This window comes from Lineus longissimus, chromosome 1 (assembly GCF_910592395.1).
Source record: "Lineus longissimus chromosome 1, tnLinLong1.2, whole genome shotgun sequence".
In the NCBI taxonomy this organism is placed as follows: domain Eukaryota; kingdom Metazoa; phylum Nemertea; class Pilidiophora; order Heteronemertea; family Lineidae; genus Lineus; species Lineus longissimus.
Window position 1 is genome coordinate 14,134,129 of NC_088308.1, and position 17,345 is coordinate 14,151,473.

At 46.2% G+C, this 17,345-nt stretch overlaps 1 protein-coding gene across 4 annotated transcripts in view; it reads right to left on the reverse strand.

The window, feature by feature from the left end:
- Positions 1-17,345, reverse strand: part of LOC135488569 (chromobox protein homolog 8-like) — a 53,827-nt gene that overhangs the window by 18,422 nt on the left and 18,060 nt on the right. For 2 of the 4 annotated variants that reach the window (XM_064773221.1, XM_064773213.1), the window contains exons 3-4: positions 10,191-10,451; positions 8,404-8,469 (exon numbers count right to left, since the gene is read on the reverse strand). In XM_064773221.1, the coding sequence (XP_064629291.1) occupies positions 8,404-8,469; positions 10,191-10,451 (327 nt within the window). The remainder of the gene's footprint in view (positions 1-8,403; positions 8,470-10,190; positions 10,452-17,345) is intronic. The other 2 variants (XM_064773235.1, XM_064773228.1) reach the window with 1 other exon arrangement.

The following is a 17,345-nucleotide window of genomic DNA, read 5'->3' on the forward strand; positions in this document are numbered from 1 at the left end:
CCCTAAGCTCCAGGGCGCCGCGGCTGAATTTGTTTACGGCCAGCTGGACAAGTCAGTCAGGGGTGATTATAGGGCTTTGATTAGAGAGCTAAATCACCGCTTTAGGCGGATTGAAACAGCAAAATCATATGGAGCCAAATTTTCGTGTCGCTCCCAAAAAGCAGGAGAGTCCGCCTCCGAGTTTGCTGCTGAGCTAAAACGGTTGTATTGCAAGGCCTATGGGTCAAGGGATGCCGAAACCAGGAGTGAGGATCTCCTCCGGAGGTTTCTGGATGGCCTCCATGATGATGATGTCCGTTTTCATGTTGAATACATTAAAGATCCAAAGAATATCGACCAAGCTGTTTATGAGGTAGTCCGATTCAAGGACACACAGCGGGTTCAGCGTAAGAAGCCAGTGAAAATTACCCGGGAGACTGACATTGAGACTGAAGAATCTGATGAGGAGAATGTGCGAATGGCTAAAAACCATGGGGCCAAACCTCAGACTCAGTCTCACAAGAGACCGACCAGTAATGGGACGGGTAATCAGCAGCCTAGCCAGGATGCATCACCCGCTGCTCCCCCTAGTGAGGAGATGACAAAGATTGTTAGCATGATGACAGATGTGATGTCACGGCTGAGCAATCTTGAAAAGAAGGGCTCATCCCAAGGCCGTTTGGGTGGCGGGCAACATGGCCGCCAGCCAGGTCGTCCCCGGCAACCAAAGGAGAATATCCTCTGCTTCCGTTGCCGACAATATGGGCATTACTCGCGAGAATGCACCAACCCGCCAGTTGTGATGCAATCTGCACCACCAGTGGCTGCCCAGGCAGCACGGACCGCCATTAGTCCTAATGCGCCCACTTTTACCCCACGGAATGATCAAGCCCTACAGCAGGCGTCAAACTGCAACGGGCTACCCCAGTAGGCCAAGGGGCAGCCCGCATTGATGTAAATGTCGGCCAAGAAACAGAAGCATTGTCAGACTCAGAGTTAGCACTTGAGGTTGAGGAAGGTGATGGAAGTGAGAGCGATATTGGGGATGGGGAGGAGGCCGACCTGGAGGCGATCAGGCGGCAAAAGCCTTCATATGCAGGAATATACATAGAAGGCCACATCCAGGGGTTGGATGTAACATTCACTGTCGACACGGGGTCGACCAAGACGATAATGTCCCATGCCACCTATATGAAAATTCCAGAACCGGAGCGCCCGGTATTAGTTCCACCCTCCAAGAGGGGCCTACTAACAAATGCTGATGGGGGGTCCATCACGTACTACGGGAAAGCGCTGTTTTGGATGGACTTAGGGCCATTGAAACTCGAGAAGCCATTGTTAGTCGCTGACATTGAAGATGAAGTGCTGTTAGGGGCAGACATTTTACAGCGGGACCCTGATGGCCCAGCGGACATATTGCTGTCCCAAAACCGGATTATGTTGAAGGGCCAACTAATCCCCTTGAAGCAAATTGGATTACCAATTACAGCACGACGGGTGCGTGCTGCAGATCATTTCATTATTCCTGCTATGTCAGAGGTTATCATCCAAGGCCTTGTGGACAGAGCAAACACAACCAGGAAAAAGGATGCCTGTTTATTGATTGAGGCTAACCCCGTGATGGTTCAGCATTGCAATATTGCCGTTGCTCCAACACTTGTTGATGCCACCAAGGATTGCACATTGAAGATGAAGTGCTGTTAGGGGCAGACATTTTACAGCGGGACCCTGATGGCCCAGCGGACATATTGCTGTCCCAAAACCGGATTATGTTGAAGGGCCAACTAATCCCCTTGAAGCAAATTGGATTACCAATTACAGCACGACGGGTGCGTGCTGCAGATCATTTCATTATTCCTGCTATGTCAGAGGTTATCATCCAAGGCCTTGTGGACAGAGCAAACACAACCAGGAAAAAGGATGCCTGTTTATTGATTGAGGCTAACCCCGTGATGGTTCAGCATTGCAATATTGCCGTTGCTCCAACACTTGTTGATGCCACCAAGGATTGCACTGTCCCAGTAAGAGTAATGAACCCCTTCGAAGCCCCAGCCTCCATCAAGCAGGACATGGTGATAGGAGTGGCCAGGACAGTTGGGAAGCCAAAAGCGTCAGTGCTAAGGCATGAGTCTGGTCGCCATGACAACAATGACACTGTAAGGCGGATTCAGATGTGCCCTAAACCCAGAGTCACTGATAGAATCCGAGCTGTAGGAAAGGGCTCTCCTATTACTCCCGCCCAAGACATGACATTACCTGAGTACCTACAGCCAATGCTAGATGGCGCCAAGGAGGCTCTAAAATCACCCCAGGAAGAGACCACACTAAAAGAACTCATACTGGAGTTCTCTGATATCTTTTCCAAGGATGATGCCGATATAGGAAGGACTCACCTGGTTGAGCATGAAATAGATACTGGGGATGCTAAACCTTTCAAGCAGGCTCCCAGAAAAGTTCCTATGGCCTTTGCCGGAGAGGAGTTGAAGTCACTGAAAAAGATGCTGAACCAAGGCATTGTGAGGGAGTCGACCTCCCCGTGGGCCTCTGGGGTCGTCTTAGTTCGAAAACGTGATGGTGGCGTCCGCCATTGTGTTGACTATCGGATGCTCAACAAATTGACAACTAACATTCCAGCGACACCCCTCCCCAGATGTGACACCCTGATTGATAAACTGTCTGGGTCAGTGTACTTTAGTGCCCTTGACGTCACGTCGGCCTACCACAATGTCTCCATTAGGGAGCAAGATATCCCAAAAACTGCTTTTGCCACAACTCATGGACTTTTTGAATACCTGACTATGCCGATGGGCCTAGCAGGCTCCCCGATGACCTTCCAGCGGCTAATTGAGCTGGCCATGAAAGGGTTAGTGCCAGAGGGGGTATGCGCCCTCTATCTGGACGACATCATCACTTTCTCAGTGGATTTTGAATCACATATCGTGAAGCTACGAAAGGTTTTTACCCGTATCCGTGATGCCGGTTTTAAACTAAAGCCCTCAAAGTGCCACCTCCTGCAACTCGAAGTCAATTTCTTGGGTCACACGGTATCTAAAGATGGGGTCAAACCCAATGCGCAAAATGTGCAGAAATTGAAAGATTGGCCCGTTCCACGAAATGTCACTGATGTCCGAGGGATCATAGGCCTGGGTTCATATTATAGAAGGTTCATCAAGGACTTTTCATCCCTGATGCATCCCCTCATCCAACTGACCAAGAAGGGGGTCTCCTTTCACTGGAGTGGAGAATGTGAGGCAGCATTCAAAATACTGCTTGAAAAACTTACAGGCCCGGAAGTCATGGCTTACCCTAGGCCTGAGGACACCTTCATACTAGACACTGATGCCTGTGATGTGGGAATAGGGGCAGTACTGTCCCAGGTACAGGACGGGCGGGAGCGGGTGATTGCCTATGCCAGTGCAACCCTAAATAAGGCACAGAGAAATTATTGTGTCATAGACAGGGAACTATTGGCCGTGAAACACTTTATTGAGTATTTCCGCCAGTATCTCCTGGGGAAGCCCTTCATCTGCCGCGTGGACCACATGGCATTAAAGTGGCTCTTTTCCCTCAAGGACCCCAAGGGCCGCGTTGCACGGTGGATCGAGATCTTGTCAGCTTACCAATTCACCCTGGAATGGAGACCAGGCAAAAAGCACCAAAATGCTGACAGCATGAGTCGCTGTCCCAACCCGATGGACTGCGCCTGCCCTACCAATGGCGAGGACATCCCCTGTGGGTTATGTGCCAAATGTGACAAGAAATCGGCTGACATGCAAAGTACCATGTATCCTGGCACTCAGCCAGTGCGGCGAATAACGCGTGCCAGGAACAGGCCTAATGCTCAGGCCCAGCCTAGCTGGGTGCTGCCCTATGCCCCACCGGACCTAAGACGTCATCAGGCCAAGGACCCAGACATAGGCCCAATTCTAAGTTGGTTCGAAACAGGCACACGGCCATTTGGGGCGGTTGTATGTGAAGCCAGCCAAGCCACCAGACATTATTGGAACTGTTGGGACAGCCTTACCCTCACTGACGGCATTCTGTTCAGAAAATTCAGCAGGAAAGACGGGACAGGTCACCACGAACAATTCCTTGTTCCCAGAGTCTTGAGGTCAGAAGTCCTACGAGAGATGCATGATTCTCCATTGGCTGGCCACCTAGGAAAGAAGAAATGCCGTGAGAAAACATTGCAGCGATTCTACTGGTATGGGGTGCGGATAGATGTTAACCTGTGGGTGTCCCGATGTGATCTCTGTGCACAGATCAAGAAGCCCCCAAAACCCCCGAGAGCCCCGATGGGAAAGATGACTGCAGGGGGGGTATTAGACAGATTGTCGACCGATGTACTTGGACCCCTCCCCACCTCAGCGCGTGGGAATAAATTCATACACGTCATTACTGATTCTTTCAGTAAGTGGGCGGAAGTATTTGCCACGCCAGACCAGACTGCCACCACCACGGCCAACCTCATTCTCAACGAGGTGATCGCCAGGTTTGGAACACCAATTGACATCCACTCAGATCAGGGTCGAAACTATGAGAGCAACATCTTCAAAGAGTTGTGTAGGTTGCTTGAGATCAGGAAGACAAGGGCGTCTCCTGCAAACCCCCGCTGTAACGGGCAATGTGAACGTTTCAACAAGACCCTGATCCGGATGATCAAGGCCTATCTGAAGGGTCAGCAAGACCAATGGGATGTTAACTTAGGATGTCTGGCTGCTGCCTACCGAGCCACTCCAAATGAGTCGACGAAGTTAACTCCAAACCTGCTCATGTTAGGCCGTGAGGTTCGACTACCGGCAGAGGTGATGTTCCCGTACAGACCTGGCATCGAGGATGATGAGATAACGTCTTATGGCGAGTATGTGGACAAGTTGCGTGACACGATGGTCCATGCCCATGATGTCGCCCGGGAAAATTTGAAGGCCGCGGCTGAAAGACACAAGCAGAATCATGATGGCAAGGTCGTCTTTAACAAGTATAAAGTTGGGGATGGCGTCTGGTACCTCACAGATATAAGTCAGCTGGAGATAGCCCCAAAACTAAGGAAGGCATTTCAAGGCCCATATCTAATCATCAAAAAGGTGAACGACCTTGACTACGTCATCCAGATGGATAAGCGGGGAAAGACCAAACTGGTCCACCACAACAAGTTGAAACCATATGAGGGCCAGAGTCCGCCGTTGTGGTTTAGGAGCGTCAGGCGGAAGTTGCCTGAATGATGTCATACGCTGTCATGTATAGAACATGTACACCATTGGTATACATGCAGTAATTGTCCTGTTTTGAATGCTGTACTAGTAGCCCTTTCTATCGATGTTTTTGGCTGACAGTACTTGGAACTACTAGTACTACTATATCCACTGTAACCACAGTCATGTTGATGTCACTTATGATGCATATATATAAATCTGTATTTTGGGGTTGACCAGGCCCCCCCCCCCTCTGTGTTGAGTTTTCGTATATTATTGATGTGCTGGCTGATGCTGCTGCCAGCCATGGTCGATTGATGTGAGGGTATGCCATGCCCATGATGTCTTCATGGCCAACTGGGTCACTGGTATAGCCCAGGGTGGTGTTCCAGTCAGCTGGAAGGGAAAATAGAAGACTTATTACAACTCAGGAACTGCTGTTCCTCATTGACTATCCATACTGATGTCGGGTCGTGGTCAACTTGTGGCCGATACTCTAAACACAGGGTGTGTACTTTAGCGAATATGACATTCCGCTTCGAGGGTGCATGGCTGACGCATGATGTGTTTCACCTATGTAAAAGATGAATATGTCCGGAAATATGCTTACGCTTCACTTCTCTCGCTTCCAGATGGACGCCCTCGCTTTTGACCTGGAATTGGATGCCTTCTTGAATGACGACTACCAGCCAGAAGGCCAAGAGATCCTCGATTGCCTCCTTTCCTCACCGAAGACAGGCCCGACCGAGCAAGTTCCGCGGGCAGCCACCCCACCACCCGCCAACCCAGCTCCGTCTCACCTGTCACAAGGGGCGGCGATTGATGAGGCGACTTTTCCACCCGCTCCCCAGCAACTAGAGGTGCTGGATGCCATCTTCCGGCTAAGCACCCAGGTAGAGGGCATTCAGGCCATGCTCCAAGACGTGCTGGCTAGAGTTGACCCTCCAAAACAGGCGGAAGCCAAGAATGTCAGTGTTAGGAATGAGCAAGACACCCCTGCCTCACTTTCGTCACCAACGGTCCAGCAGGAAGTTGTCATGGCAGGACCAGAGCCGACCCTGCCACCAAAGAAGCGGGCGCGCCAACACTCCCCAGTAATGCCGCCCCCAGCTGAGCCACCACGACCCCGCAGTCAGAGACACCAGCGACAACACGTCAGGAGTACCATTCGAGTTGCCCACTAGACTGGCCGCGTGGCAAGGGGGAGACTCCCGGAGGTTAGCCCCGCTGTGGAGGGATATCACGATAGGATGCGTAATATCCGCAAGCACCTAAACTCCCAGCGCCGTTAATCCCCTTCCCCTTTGTCACCCGGATTACCCAGTCGCTGTTGTAAATATATATCATGTTGATCAGTTCCTGTCATATCATTTCTTTTACCATGTTCTAGATGTACATATCATATTATTTCTGGTCGCCATGTAGTTCAGTAGTTTGTTTAGTTAGTTGATTTAGATTGAATTTAAACCTGGAGTTTCTCATTCTGGTGCTATACAAGGGTGCTAAACAAGATGAGTGGTGTTAGCTGTGGTTCTAACATTGTGATTGTAAATGGTTCCGTTCGTATATTTGTTTCTTGCCAGGGCGTTGTTTTACTCGACATTCCCATCCACATTCACTGTCCCTTTATATTATATTATAGTATCAATGTATGGTAGTGTACATTCGTCATACCACACACGTTTTATATTGCATTATATTAAGTCCGCCGAGGACGGCTGTGTTTTAAAGAGGGGGATAGTGAAACGGTCACCAAAATTACCTTCTCATTTTCGTAACCTTTTATGTAAACCTAGTCCCAGGCACAACGGTTTATTTCGTTTATTTTCGGACAAATTGTCAACAACTCTTTCTATCAATTTCCTGGATGCGTCGCCATTTTATCGGTCATGTGACCTGGACGGCGGCCATCACTGTTTACAATTTTCTCGTATTTTTATTGGTTCTTCCTATCACGTGAGTGGCTGAGGAATGCCGAATGACCTCCTTTCCTACAGCACCGCTAAAGTTAAAATTTCATTGTTACCTCTCTAACAAAAACTTCTGTTAACGTGCAAATTTGGAATTTATCTCGATTAATCGTAAGCTTATTTAATCACTCCTTAGCATGTGCCTCGAACTACGGTGTTTTAAGTTATATTCAGTGCGATCTCTGCCAGGAAACGAAGGCTTTTGTATCGGGTTGCTTGGTGATCTTTTCATATTTTAATTGGGGGTGTCTTTGTGTGCGCAGTGCATTGTGGATCGGAATGTCAGTTGAATTATCATGTGGTCACGTGGACTTCGGGTATTTAATGGGATGGCGTGGGTTTCCGAGCAGACCGGCTCAGATGCGATTAGACGCAGACGATTTTCTCCTCTTGCTAAGAGTCGAGCATTGGTACGTTTTTTTATCTCCTCCTTTCTTCAGGAGTTGAGGGTACCCTTTTTATTCCTCTGTCTGTGGAGAGGCCAGTGACTTGCTCAAGTCTCTGACTTATATAAATTCTTTTTTTTTCTGCATACCCCTCGTGCTGCTGGTGGATCACTGGGGCCTTGCGGTCACTGCAGACCATTTCGAAATCGCTAGACCTCCCGATATGCCTGTTGAGCTCGCGTAATTTTCTTTGGACCAGTTTTTTTGCTTCTGGCGAGCTCACCAGGTTGGACTGGTAAACGGGCCCAGAATCTCTTGTATCGGGTAACTTCAATTGCGGGAATCTTTCTGTTTTGCTGGGGCAAAACTTGTATACACCTGGAATTGAGGTGTCGGTTGATTCTTCTTGGAATAGGTTTATTCCAAGAGGTTTTTTTTTTAAATACTTTTCCATGCCGGTCTCCTGAGGATTAACCCCTTGCCATTCTGCCTTGATTTGCAACAGTTGCTAACTGTTGCCCTGACGACATATGTCTGAAGTTATTGTATGCCACGGATGAGTGGTCTGTCTCCCTGATGTTTTATGAGGGACCATTTATGTGCGATTGTGTTGAATATTGTGATGTACCTGTATATATTAATGTTGTAACCGGGTGTGGGTGGGGTGAGTATTGAGAATAGATGCCGTATATTTTAACTGTTGGCCTGGACTTTATTTAATTGGATTACCCACCTGATGTCCGTGTATATCAGGGGGCGTCATTTTGGCCGAGATAATTTATGACAAGGAGGATCAGTAAGTTTGGCCAGAGGCTCTGACCTGGAGGTCACCACTGGCACTTTTAGCCCCGAGGTTGTGACAGTGGACATACGTACCTCGTTTTGAAAGCCTCCAATAATCGTTCGTCCAGAATGTTGCTTTCCGGTTCCCAAGTATTGTACCTGCAATAGAGGACGAGGGGTTACCATGATTTACGGAACGTTAAAAAAACAGGGCAATTTCAAATGAGGTAGATAATGGAAGTTCTATGACATTTTTCATTTACCACCATAATTGAAAAATTAAACAAGACTTACCTTGGGAAGTTGCAGTTTGATTATAATTTCACCGAATGAACTAAATACGGAGGAATAACATGAGATGACGTCACTTATTCCCGCCAGCAGACTTTAGAGAAGATTGATGACATGGAACAAAAACCATGTTAAGAACCAAACCACCAAAAAAAAAAAAAACACCGATCAAATTAGGGATGGGATAAGGAGGGCATGTTATTCCTCCGTATTTAGTTCATTCGGTGAAATTATAATCAAACTGCAACTTCCCAAGGTAAGTCTTGTTTAATTTTTCAATTTCACCTCATTTCACAATACTACGGAATTCCATGAGACTTCAGAGCCCATGGCATCAATCACCTGTAGTCAAACACCAACAGGAAGAATCCAATAACAACAGTCAACACAGCAATTGCAAAAACACTGAGAACTATGTAATCCAACACAAAACCAAATTACACAACACAAAACACCCTCAACAAAAAAGGGCTAAGTTCTTTGTGAAAACCAGCAGCTCAGACTAGCCGCCTTTGATCAAATCAAAAAATGATTATCAAGAAACTAAACATCAAACATCACAGCCCATCTGGGCACAGATTAAATGCGATCTCGCACAAAAAACATCTCCAAACTGTCCAAATTGTCTCTACTAACCAACTAAACCAATTACCAGTGTCAAACCTATGTGACTACTGGGTTTTCAAAATAGCCTCTGCAACAGACAAATCATTGTCAATCGGCTTATTATAGTATTTCCTAAAAACAGAATCTCTGCTCCAACTAGCAGTACGAAGAATAGTTGCCAAAGGTACCTGAGCCTTTGCAGCACAAGAAGTCGCTGCCCCCCTCGTTGAATGAGGAGCAAAAATATTCAAATCAATACCAGCCTCTCTTAAAACTGTTCGAATCCACCTAGATATAGTTCCCTGAGAGGCAGCCTTATGAGGCTTAATAGTCGTAAGTAACAACCTAGTCTCAGTACCCCTGACATCCAAGGTCCTCTGCAAATATTCCTTGATAACAGTTACAATACACAAACGCCTATCAGGCGCATAAGCTGTTATAGAAATAGGGGCCATATGAGTCCCCGGCCTAGTTTGCTTAACAATATCACCTATAGTAAATATCACTTTCGAAAAAGACAGCTGCATATTCCTAACATCTAAACACGGCAACACCTGAGTTCGCTGACCAGAAAGCAGCAGAAGAAGCATTGCCAACTTATGCGACAAGAGTGAAAGAGAAATCTTACGAACGGGAGAAAGCAATTTCAAGTATCGTAACACACATGCAACATCCCACGTTGTATTATACCGAGGCAAAGCTGGCTTCATTTTGAATACCCCCTTCATGAAACGTACAACCATGGGATGCTGTCCCACAGGAACGGAATCTACTATCACATAAGTTGACAAGGCGGATCTAGCTGAATTCACTCCACTATACCCCAGCTGTCTCACTGTCAATAATTCGTTTAAAAACTGCAGTACTTGATCTACAGTGGGACGAAGGTGATTAATTTCCCTTTTGCAACAAAACTCATCCCACATTCCAATGTATGAGGAGTACTGCTTGAGTGTCCCCGAAGACCATGAGCACATGATAACCTTGGTAACGTCTTGCGAAAGTCCTCGGATAGTGAAGGCTTCCCTGATAGTCTTACAACCGCTAAGCAAAGTTTTGGCTCCAGAGGGTGAGACAACTGCGTGTTCCGAGGTAAGTAGAGTGACCTCCTGGGGAGGATCCTGGGGATGTCGATGGCCATCTGCAGCAACGTTGGGAACCACGGTTGCGTGTTCCACACCGGAAAAACAAGCAAAACCATTGCTCTGTCGACCCTTATCTTCTGTAGAATCTGGCCAATCAGGCTAAAAGGTGGAAAGACATACATGTATGAGTCATGCCAATACAGGGAAAAAGCATCAGTAGCAAATGCCTTAGGGTCTGGCCTCCAGGAAACAAATTTTTCCAGTCTGTAATTCAATCTAGTAGCAAACAAATCTACTTCGGGAGTTCCAAAAATCTGACAAATTCTGTTGAAAACCACAGTCTGCACTGACCATTCAATATCGTCATTTATTTGCCGAGATTCTCGATCAGCAAGGGTATTGTCTCTCCCTGGCAAATATAGGGCAGACAGCCAAATATTTCGTTCTAAACACCAGAGCCAAACCTCTTTAGTTAACTCATGCAACTGATCTTTGACACTGCCTAACTTGTTGACACATGCCACTGCAGTCATGTTGTCCATTCTAATTCTGATATGAGCATCTCTTGCCTCAGAACAGAAAGTTTTCAATGCAAGAAAACAGGCAAGAAGTTCTAAGTAGTTTATATGATGTTGTGCTTCTGCTTCCGACCATCTACCCCCTGTAGACTGTACTCCATCAAGGACACCACCCCAGCCTGTCATACTACTATCTGAGGTAAGAAAACTAGAAGGGCCTGGTCTAGAAATTGGCCCCTGCTGACAGTCAATATTGTCTATCCACCACTTCAAATCCATCCGAGCTGCGGTGGATAAGCAGACTGCAGCCTCAAAATTACCCTTAGACTCCCTGAGTGCAAGATTTCTGACCACCTCGAGAGATTTGTAAAATAATGGGGCTACTGGAACTGCCGGCACAGTGGCCACTATATTCCCAATAACCTGAGCCAGTTCTCTTACAATGGTCTTGCCAGAATTCAATAGAGAGGCACACGATTTCTTGATCTTGTCCTTCTTTCTAGCAGGTAACGAAACTGTCATACTTATCGAGTTTATTATGAATCCAATGAACTCAATTATCTGTGTCGGGGTCAAAATTGACTTCAGCTGATGAATAGTGAAACCAAGCAAATCTAATAAGCCCGCAGACTCAAGAATATTTTCAACTGCTTCAATGAAGGTATCATTGACAGTTAACGAGTCATCAATATAACCAACTGTGGAATGACCTTCTTGCCGAAGCTTCGCAAAGACAGGCCGTAATATCTTCGTGAATATTCTTGGCGAACTCTTTAGTCCTTGGGGCAAACAGGTAAACTGAAAACCCCGACCATGCCAAAGGAAACGAAGGTATCTCCTTGAAAACTGATGGACTGGTACAGAAAAATACGCATCTTTTAAGTCTATTGAAGCAAACCAAGACCCTTCTTTAATCATGTTAAGAGCATCCCTGATGGTGCTCATCTTGAAATGATGATGTTCAACACTGGAGTTGAAATCCTTCAAATTCAGAATCAACCGATGGGAACCATCCCTTTTGGGTACAAGGAAAACCGAAGATACATAGCTATCCGGAGTAATAACACATGGTTCAATAATACCTTTATTCTCAAGCCCAGTCAATAGATTATCCAAAATCAGAGTTGTAGCCTTTTCAAACCTGGACTCCCTAGGCTGACTAACCTGGTATGGTTCAACAGCACATTCCACTTCATAGCCTAAAATATTTGACAAAACCCAAGGGTCAGATGTAATCGTCTGCCAGTAATCGAAAGCACTGGCGACTTTACCAGCCGTAAAATTTTCAGCCGTATTTTTCGGCTTCCAGTCCACCAGTCTTTTGTACCTAGTATCAGACATGTCAGAACTCAAGTTAACAGGAAGTTGAGTGTTATCAGACTTACTTACTATCAAGACAGAATTATCTACTTTTTGTCTTTTGTGTCGGTCGTCCTGGACGGCCTTGGCTGGTACTGTCGACGATCATGACCCCGACGAGGTCCTTGCTGCATCCAACGATAACTTGGACTCCCCCAACGGTAACGCTGCCCTAAAAAACGCTGTCTAGACTGTGAGTACGGCGTGGAACGGAATCTTCCTCGAAAGTTGTTCAGTCGGGTAGGTCGACCATGTAATTTCCTCCCCAGAACGTCGGACTCAGCAATGTCTTTTATGTCTTTGGACAAATCATCTCCAAACAAATTGCTCATCCCAATGGGGTGATCAACAGCACACAGCTTAGTAAAATGCTCAAGTAAATCGGAGCGAATCAGTTCTTTACGAGTCTGACAAGTCTTCGTAAATAATGACAATAAAATACGGACAGTGTCTGTTAGCGTCGGCAAGATACTCTCAATTTTCAGTTTCTCCGTACGAACCTGATGGAGAAGACGAACAATAGGCACCAGACTCTTGAGAACTAACTTTTGATTCTTTTGCATTGAATTGTCCAGCCACTTCGTCTGACGTTTCATTTTCTCCCAAATGATGGGGTTGGTTTTAGGCACTGTCAAGGCCTTGCAATTATCAGGGAAAGGATACTTGTCCAAAGTCTTCTCTAGAACGTCTTCATTAGGCTTCCTTCTGAGCACGCTATTGAGCACGTCAGCTAGCTGCTGCAGCACAGGAGTGCCCAAGGACTCATCCTGCTCAAAGAAATTGTGCAAATCTGCAAGAGCATCATCTACCAAACCATGGTTGTCCTTCGTCGGAGGTGCGGCATCTGCAGATGTAACTTTCTCCAAAACCATAAAAGGATCAGAATCATCAGCAACAAATTGCTCATCTGCCCATTCACCTTCCTCTTGGTCATCATAGCTGAAACCAGGCCCATCATTGGCATCAATCAAATCGCCATCATCACCGGCCGGGGAGCCACCAAGAGCTGCAGAAACAGACTTTACTGACCTATTCAGAGGCCGAGTAGCACTTTCTAAAGCTTCAAGCCGATTAAGAATCTTATCTAGCACAGTGTTATCCTGACTAACGACAGGTGTCTTAGAAACCGCCGCAATATCCGAACCAAAGTCATCATCAAACCGACTTTTCACAACAAGTCCGCCATCTTGGCGATTCTGCTTGTTCGGTTTTTCGATACGGATTTACGTTTCGAACTTGCGATTTAGGCTTGGTCGGCAAAGAAAAATTGTCAGCACCAGAGGCCGAAGCTTTATCTGATTTCTTTGAATTTCTCGATGTATTTAACAGCTTGGAGGGGTCAACTGCCACCTCGGCGTCAGCAAGGAGTTCGCCAGATTTTAACTGAGACGCCATGTTTTAATTGCCGGACTCGAAGACAGTCAGTCACTCAAGAGCAGAAAACTCCACCAAAGCGATCCGATCTTCGCCAAAACAAGCTCGAACCAGCGCACAAGGATCAAAACTCCCAGGCAGCCACACAAAAAACCATCACAATAGTCAAGAGACCGAAATATTAGTAAAGATAACGAGAGCACACAGCGTGCAAAATATTCTAGCTGGCAGGGTCACGTGGCGTACTGCTGGCGGGAATAAGTGACGTCATCTCATGGAATTCCGTAGTATTGTGAAATGAGGTGAAATCCATGATTCATCCTGGCCATAAAAGACATGCTCCAATGCTAAAACAATAGAATTTCTCTTTCTGAACAGATCATAACGGACAGCAATTAAAACTTTCTTCACGATCTATTTTTAGACCACAAAGTGCAATTGTGGTATATGCAGCATCGCCTGTACTAAGGTGGTGTAACTACTGTTTGGTACGTCTTGATATAACAAAGAGTTGTGGGTACGAATCGTATACGTCACGCTCGGCCCTGCTCTTTCAAACCCTAACCCATGGGCTAATACACTATAGCAATCATATGAAAATTATATGCTTGAGCACGCTATCTGGCGCAGGAACAAATAATATGACGTCTGTGTTGTTCAAAAATTCCATTTTGGTTTCAATACCACTTATGACTGGGCGCCGCCATGACACTTGATGATAAAAGAATCAGAAGAAATCTGGAACATAATTGGACTTTTCTGACAATTCCCCGGGTTGGATTTCATATTATCTACTATCTGTGAGTTCCTTGGGCCATTTGGCAATGTAAATATGTTTGTTTTTGGAAATCGGAAGACATCAAGATTCAACACCAGGAAAACTACGTTGCAATTACGGTATAAATCAGAAAACTTTTGGTACATCCACCCTTCTTCCACAAGACCGAAACTCATCCTTGCGCATTACTGGAACAATATTTTTTATTTACTGCAATCTTGACACTACTGGGTGTATAAATGAAATGGTCCAGGGACCATGTGCTCACCTCGGGTAATGTAATGCATGTCATTTGCAGTGGATGTGGGGAGAACAGTTTCCGCCTAGTTTCACCAGTTTTGATTCCATTGAATAATATTCTTCTTCTTGGCTCAATGGCACAAAAGAAAATTACCAGTATACCATTTTAGTTATAAAGTTGACTGAATTTCAGGGTTATTGAAGAGTGTACATGTCACATGGAAATTGGTTGACATCTGTTCAACAGTTTAGGAGTAATAAGACTTTGTTGGATTCTCAAGATGGCGGCCTGGCGTCCATAATTGTCATGGGATTTGACTGAAAATTAGGAATATTGATAAGAGTACATGGATATATAATCACATGAAGTCTGGTCGAATCCGATCATTAGTTTCGGAGTAATAGGACTTTGTTTAATTTTCAAGATGGCCGCCTGGTGGATTTGACTGAAAATCAAGGATATTGTAGAGAGTACAGAATAGAGGGTCAATAGATACATATCTTCACATGTTTAGAACCTTCTAGCTCAAAAAGGAACGAAACATGCCACCTATCGGTGATTTAGTGAACTATGACCTATGACCTTGAAAAGTATGTCAAATCAAAAACCCTGGTGATATGTCATTTAACCTTATTAGATACACCCACCATTAGCTTTAATGAAATGGCCAGGGCCATTGTGCTCACCTCATGTGGAGGAAAGATGGATGAAGAGCATGGTATTGTGTCATGTAGTGTTAGTACACGATCTGCCATGTCTGACCCAATTCCTGCATGAATTAGACTGCTTTGCTGGTACCTATTAGTAGGTTTGATGTAAGTCCAAGCAATTACAATTTCCCCAAAATGGCCAATTTACAGTACATTTGACCTCTGTGACCTTGAAAAGTAGGTCAAATCAAAAAAGGCCCGGCTGACACATTGAATGGTAGTTAGAATTAGATGTACCTATGACATACAACTGGTGCTAATCGGGCAAGTAATTAAGGAACAAGAGGCCCAAGGGCCTGGCGCTCAGCTGAAATGGCTAAGTGAAGGCAAGGGCCAAGTGTGTGTTGGTACCGTTATTATGAGGCAACTTGAAGCTGTAACGTCTAGCACGCAGAAGTGCTAGTGCGAAAGACCTTCTTGCTATATCAGTGCATGCTGAAGTACTGAGTTGATGCCACCCTGCTATTATGACGTAAAGTGATTTCTATTGCTGTTGCAGTAGTGGTGTGTGTAATGACGTCAAGGAGTTGTGTGGTGATGTCAAGGAGTGGAGTCTTTGTCTTCATGCAGCGTAGGTGGAACTAATAACATGCACATGGACACAAGGTACATAATTATTACAGTGTATTTTGTGAGGTGGGGCCTGGGGCAGCGGTAGCGCAGTGGGGGAGAGTCGGCCTCATGATCAGGAGGTCGTGGGTTCGACTCCCGGCCGAGTCACTGCTTAGTTTCCCTACTGGTCGAGTTCAAGTGAGCACCTTCTGGGGTTGCTCCTTGAAACCCCTGATTGATTTCTGTGGAGACCGGGGTAATAATATGATATCCCCAAGCGCTTTGAGCGGCCAGTTGATGGTTGGATACTGCGCTATATCAGACTTTCCATTTCCTGTGGAAATGTCATTTTATTAGTTCATACCTACCCAGGTCAGACTTTTGCATGTGTACTCCATTCGGACACACCCAAGGAAGAAATAATCTATTTATAATAGAAATCTCTTAGCTAGTTCGCTTAGCTACACCTAGGCGGCGCCCCTATACAGCCTCTGCCTCGTGAGAGCCGCCATTCACTAGTACTTATTACTCGAGCGCACCGAGTAAGTCCCGTTGCTGTGGGGACAGGCAGGGCGGGTAGTCTGACCTGGGTAGGTATGAACTAATAAAATGACATTTCCACAGGAAATGGAAATTTTATGTCGTTCATACTCTACCCAGGTCAGACTTTTGCATCGAATACCAACAACCAAAGGAAGGAGGGTAAACGGTGACTTACCATGTAATGAAGTGAACTGTCTCCCAGCTGCGCAGCAGAACCCAACGGGTGAGACCAGGGGACCCAGAGAAAGAATGCTTGGGGGAGACCCGGGCTAGAGGTCAACAGGCCCTTTGACAACAAAGGGAAGCATAACTGGGAAAACCCATCCCCTCCTAGACGGGGACAAAACCACCTTAACACAGTATAAGCTCAGCACATATCGTCAAGAGACACAATTGTGGAAAAATTTATTTATTTTTTTTTTTACAAGAAGGAGAGCACGCCCCAGAATAACCTGGAGCGGCCACACTGATTAACTCTCAAAAGTCCAAGGCGGCTGAACCCTAGGACAGCTGGACGGGGCGAACGCGCAGGCCCGAAGACCCGGCGACAGTCTATAGAACAACCCCCCCCCCCCCCCGCTTAAAAAGGAGGGAGGACAAGACAGCCAGCAGGAGAGAAAATCGATGAGTGGTCTAGGCAGGGAAACACCTAGACCACGTGCTGAGCGGCAACAATTGGACAATTGGTTTTTTGCCAGAAAGCCTGGGACGAATTCTAGGACCGCGCCCCTCTCAGTGAAAGCCAATTTATCAAAGGCTAAAGCATGGAGCTCAGACCGCCGCTGTGCCGTGGCCAAAGCCACCAGGAAAACGGTCTTAAAGGTCAGATGTTTAAAATCCGGGAAAACGGAGAAAAAATTTCTTGGGAGACGGCAGAAAAAGCACGCTCCAAAAGCAGAAATCAAGGGAGGATGGTAAAAGAACGATCTCACCCGTCTACCAGAGATAATAAGCTTCCCGAAGGTGTCCCGGGGTGTC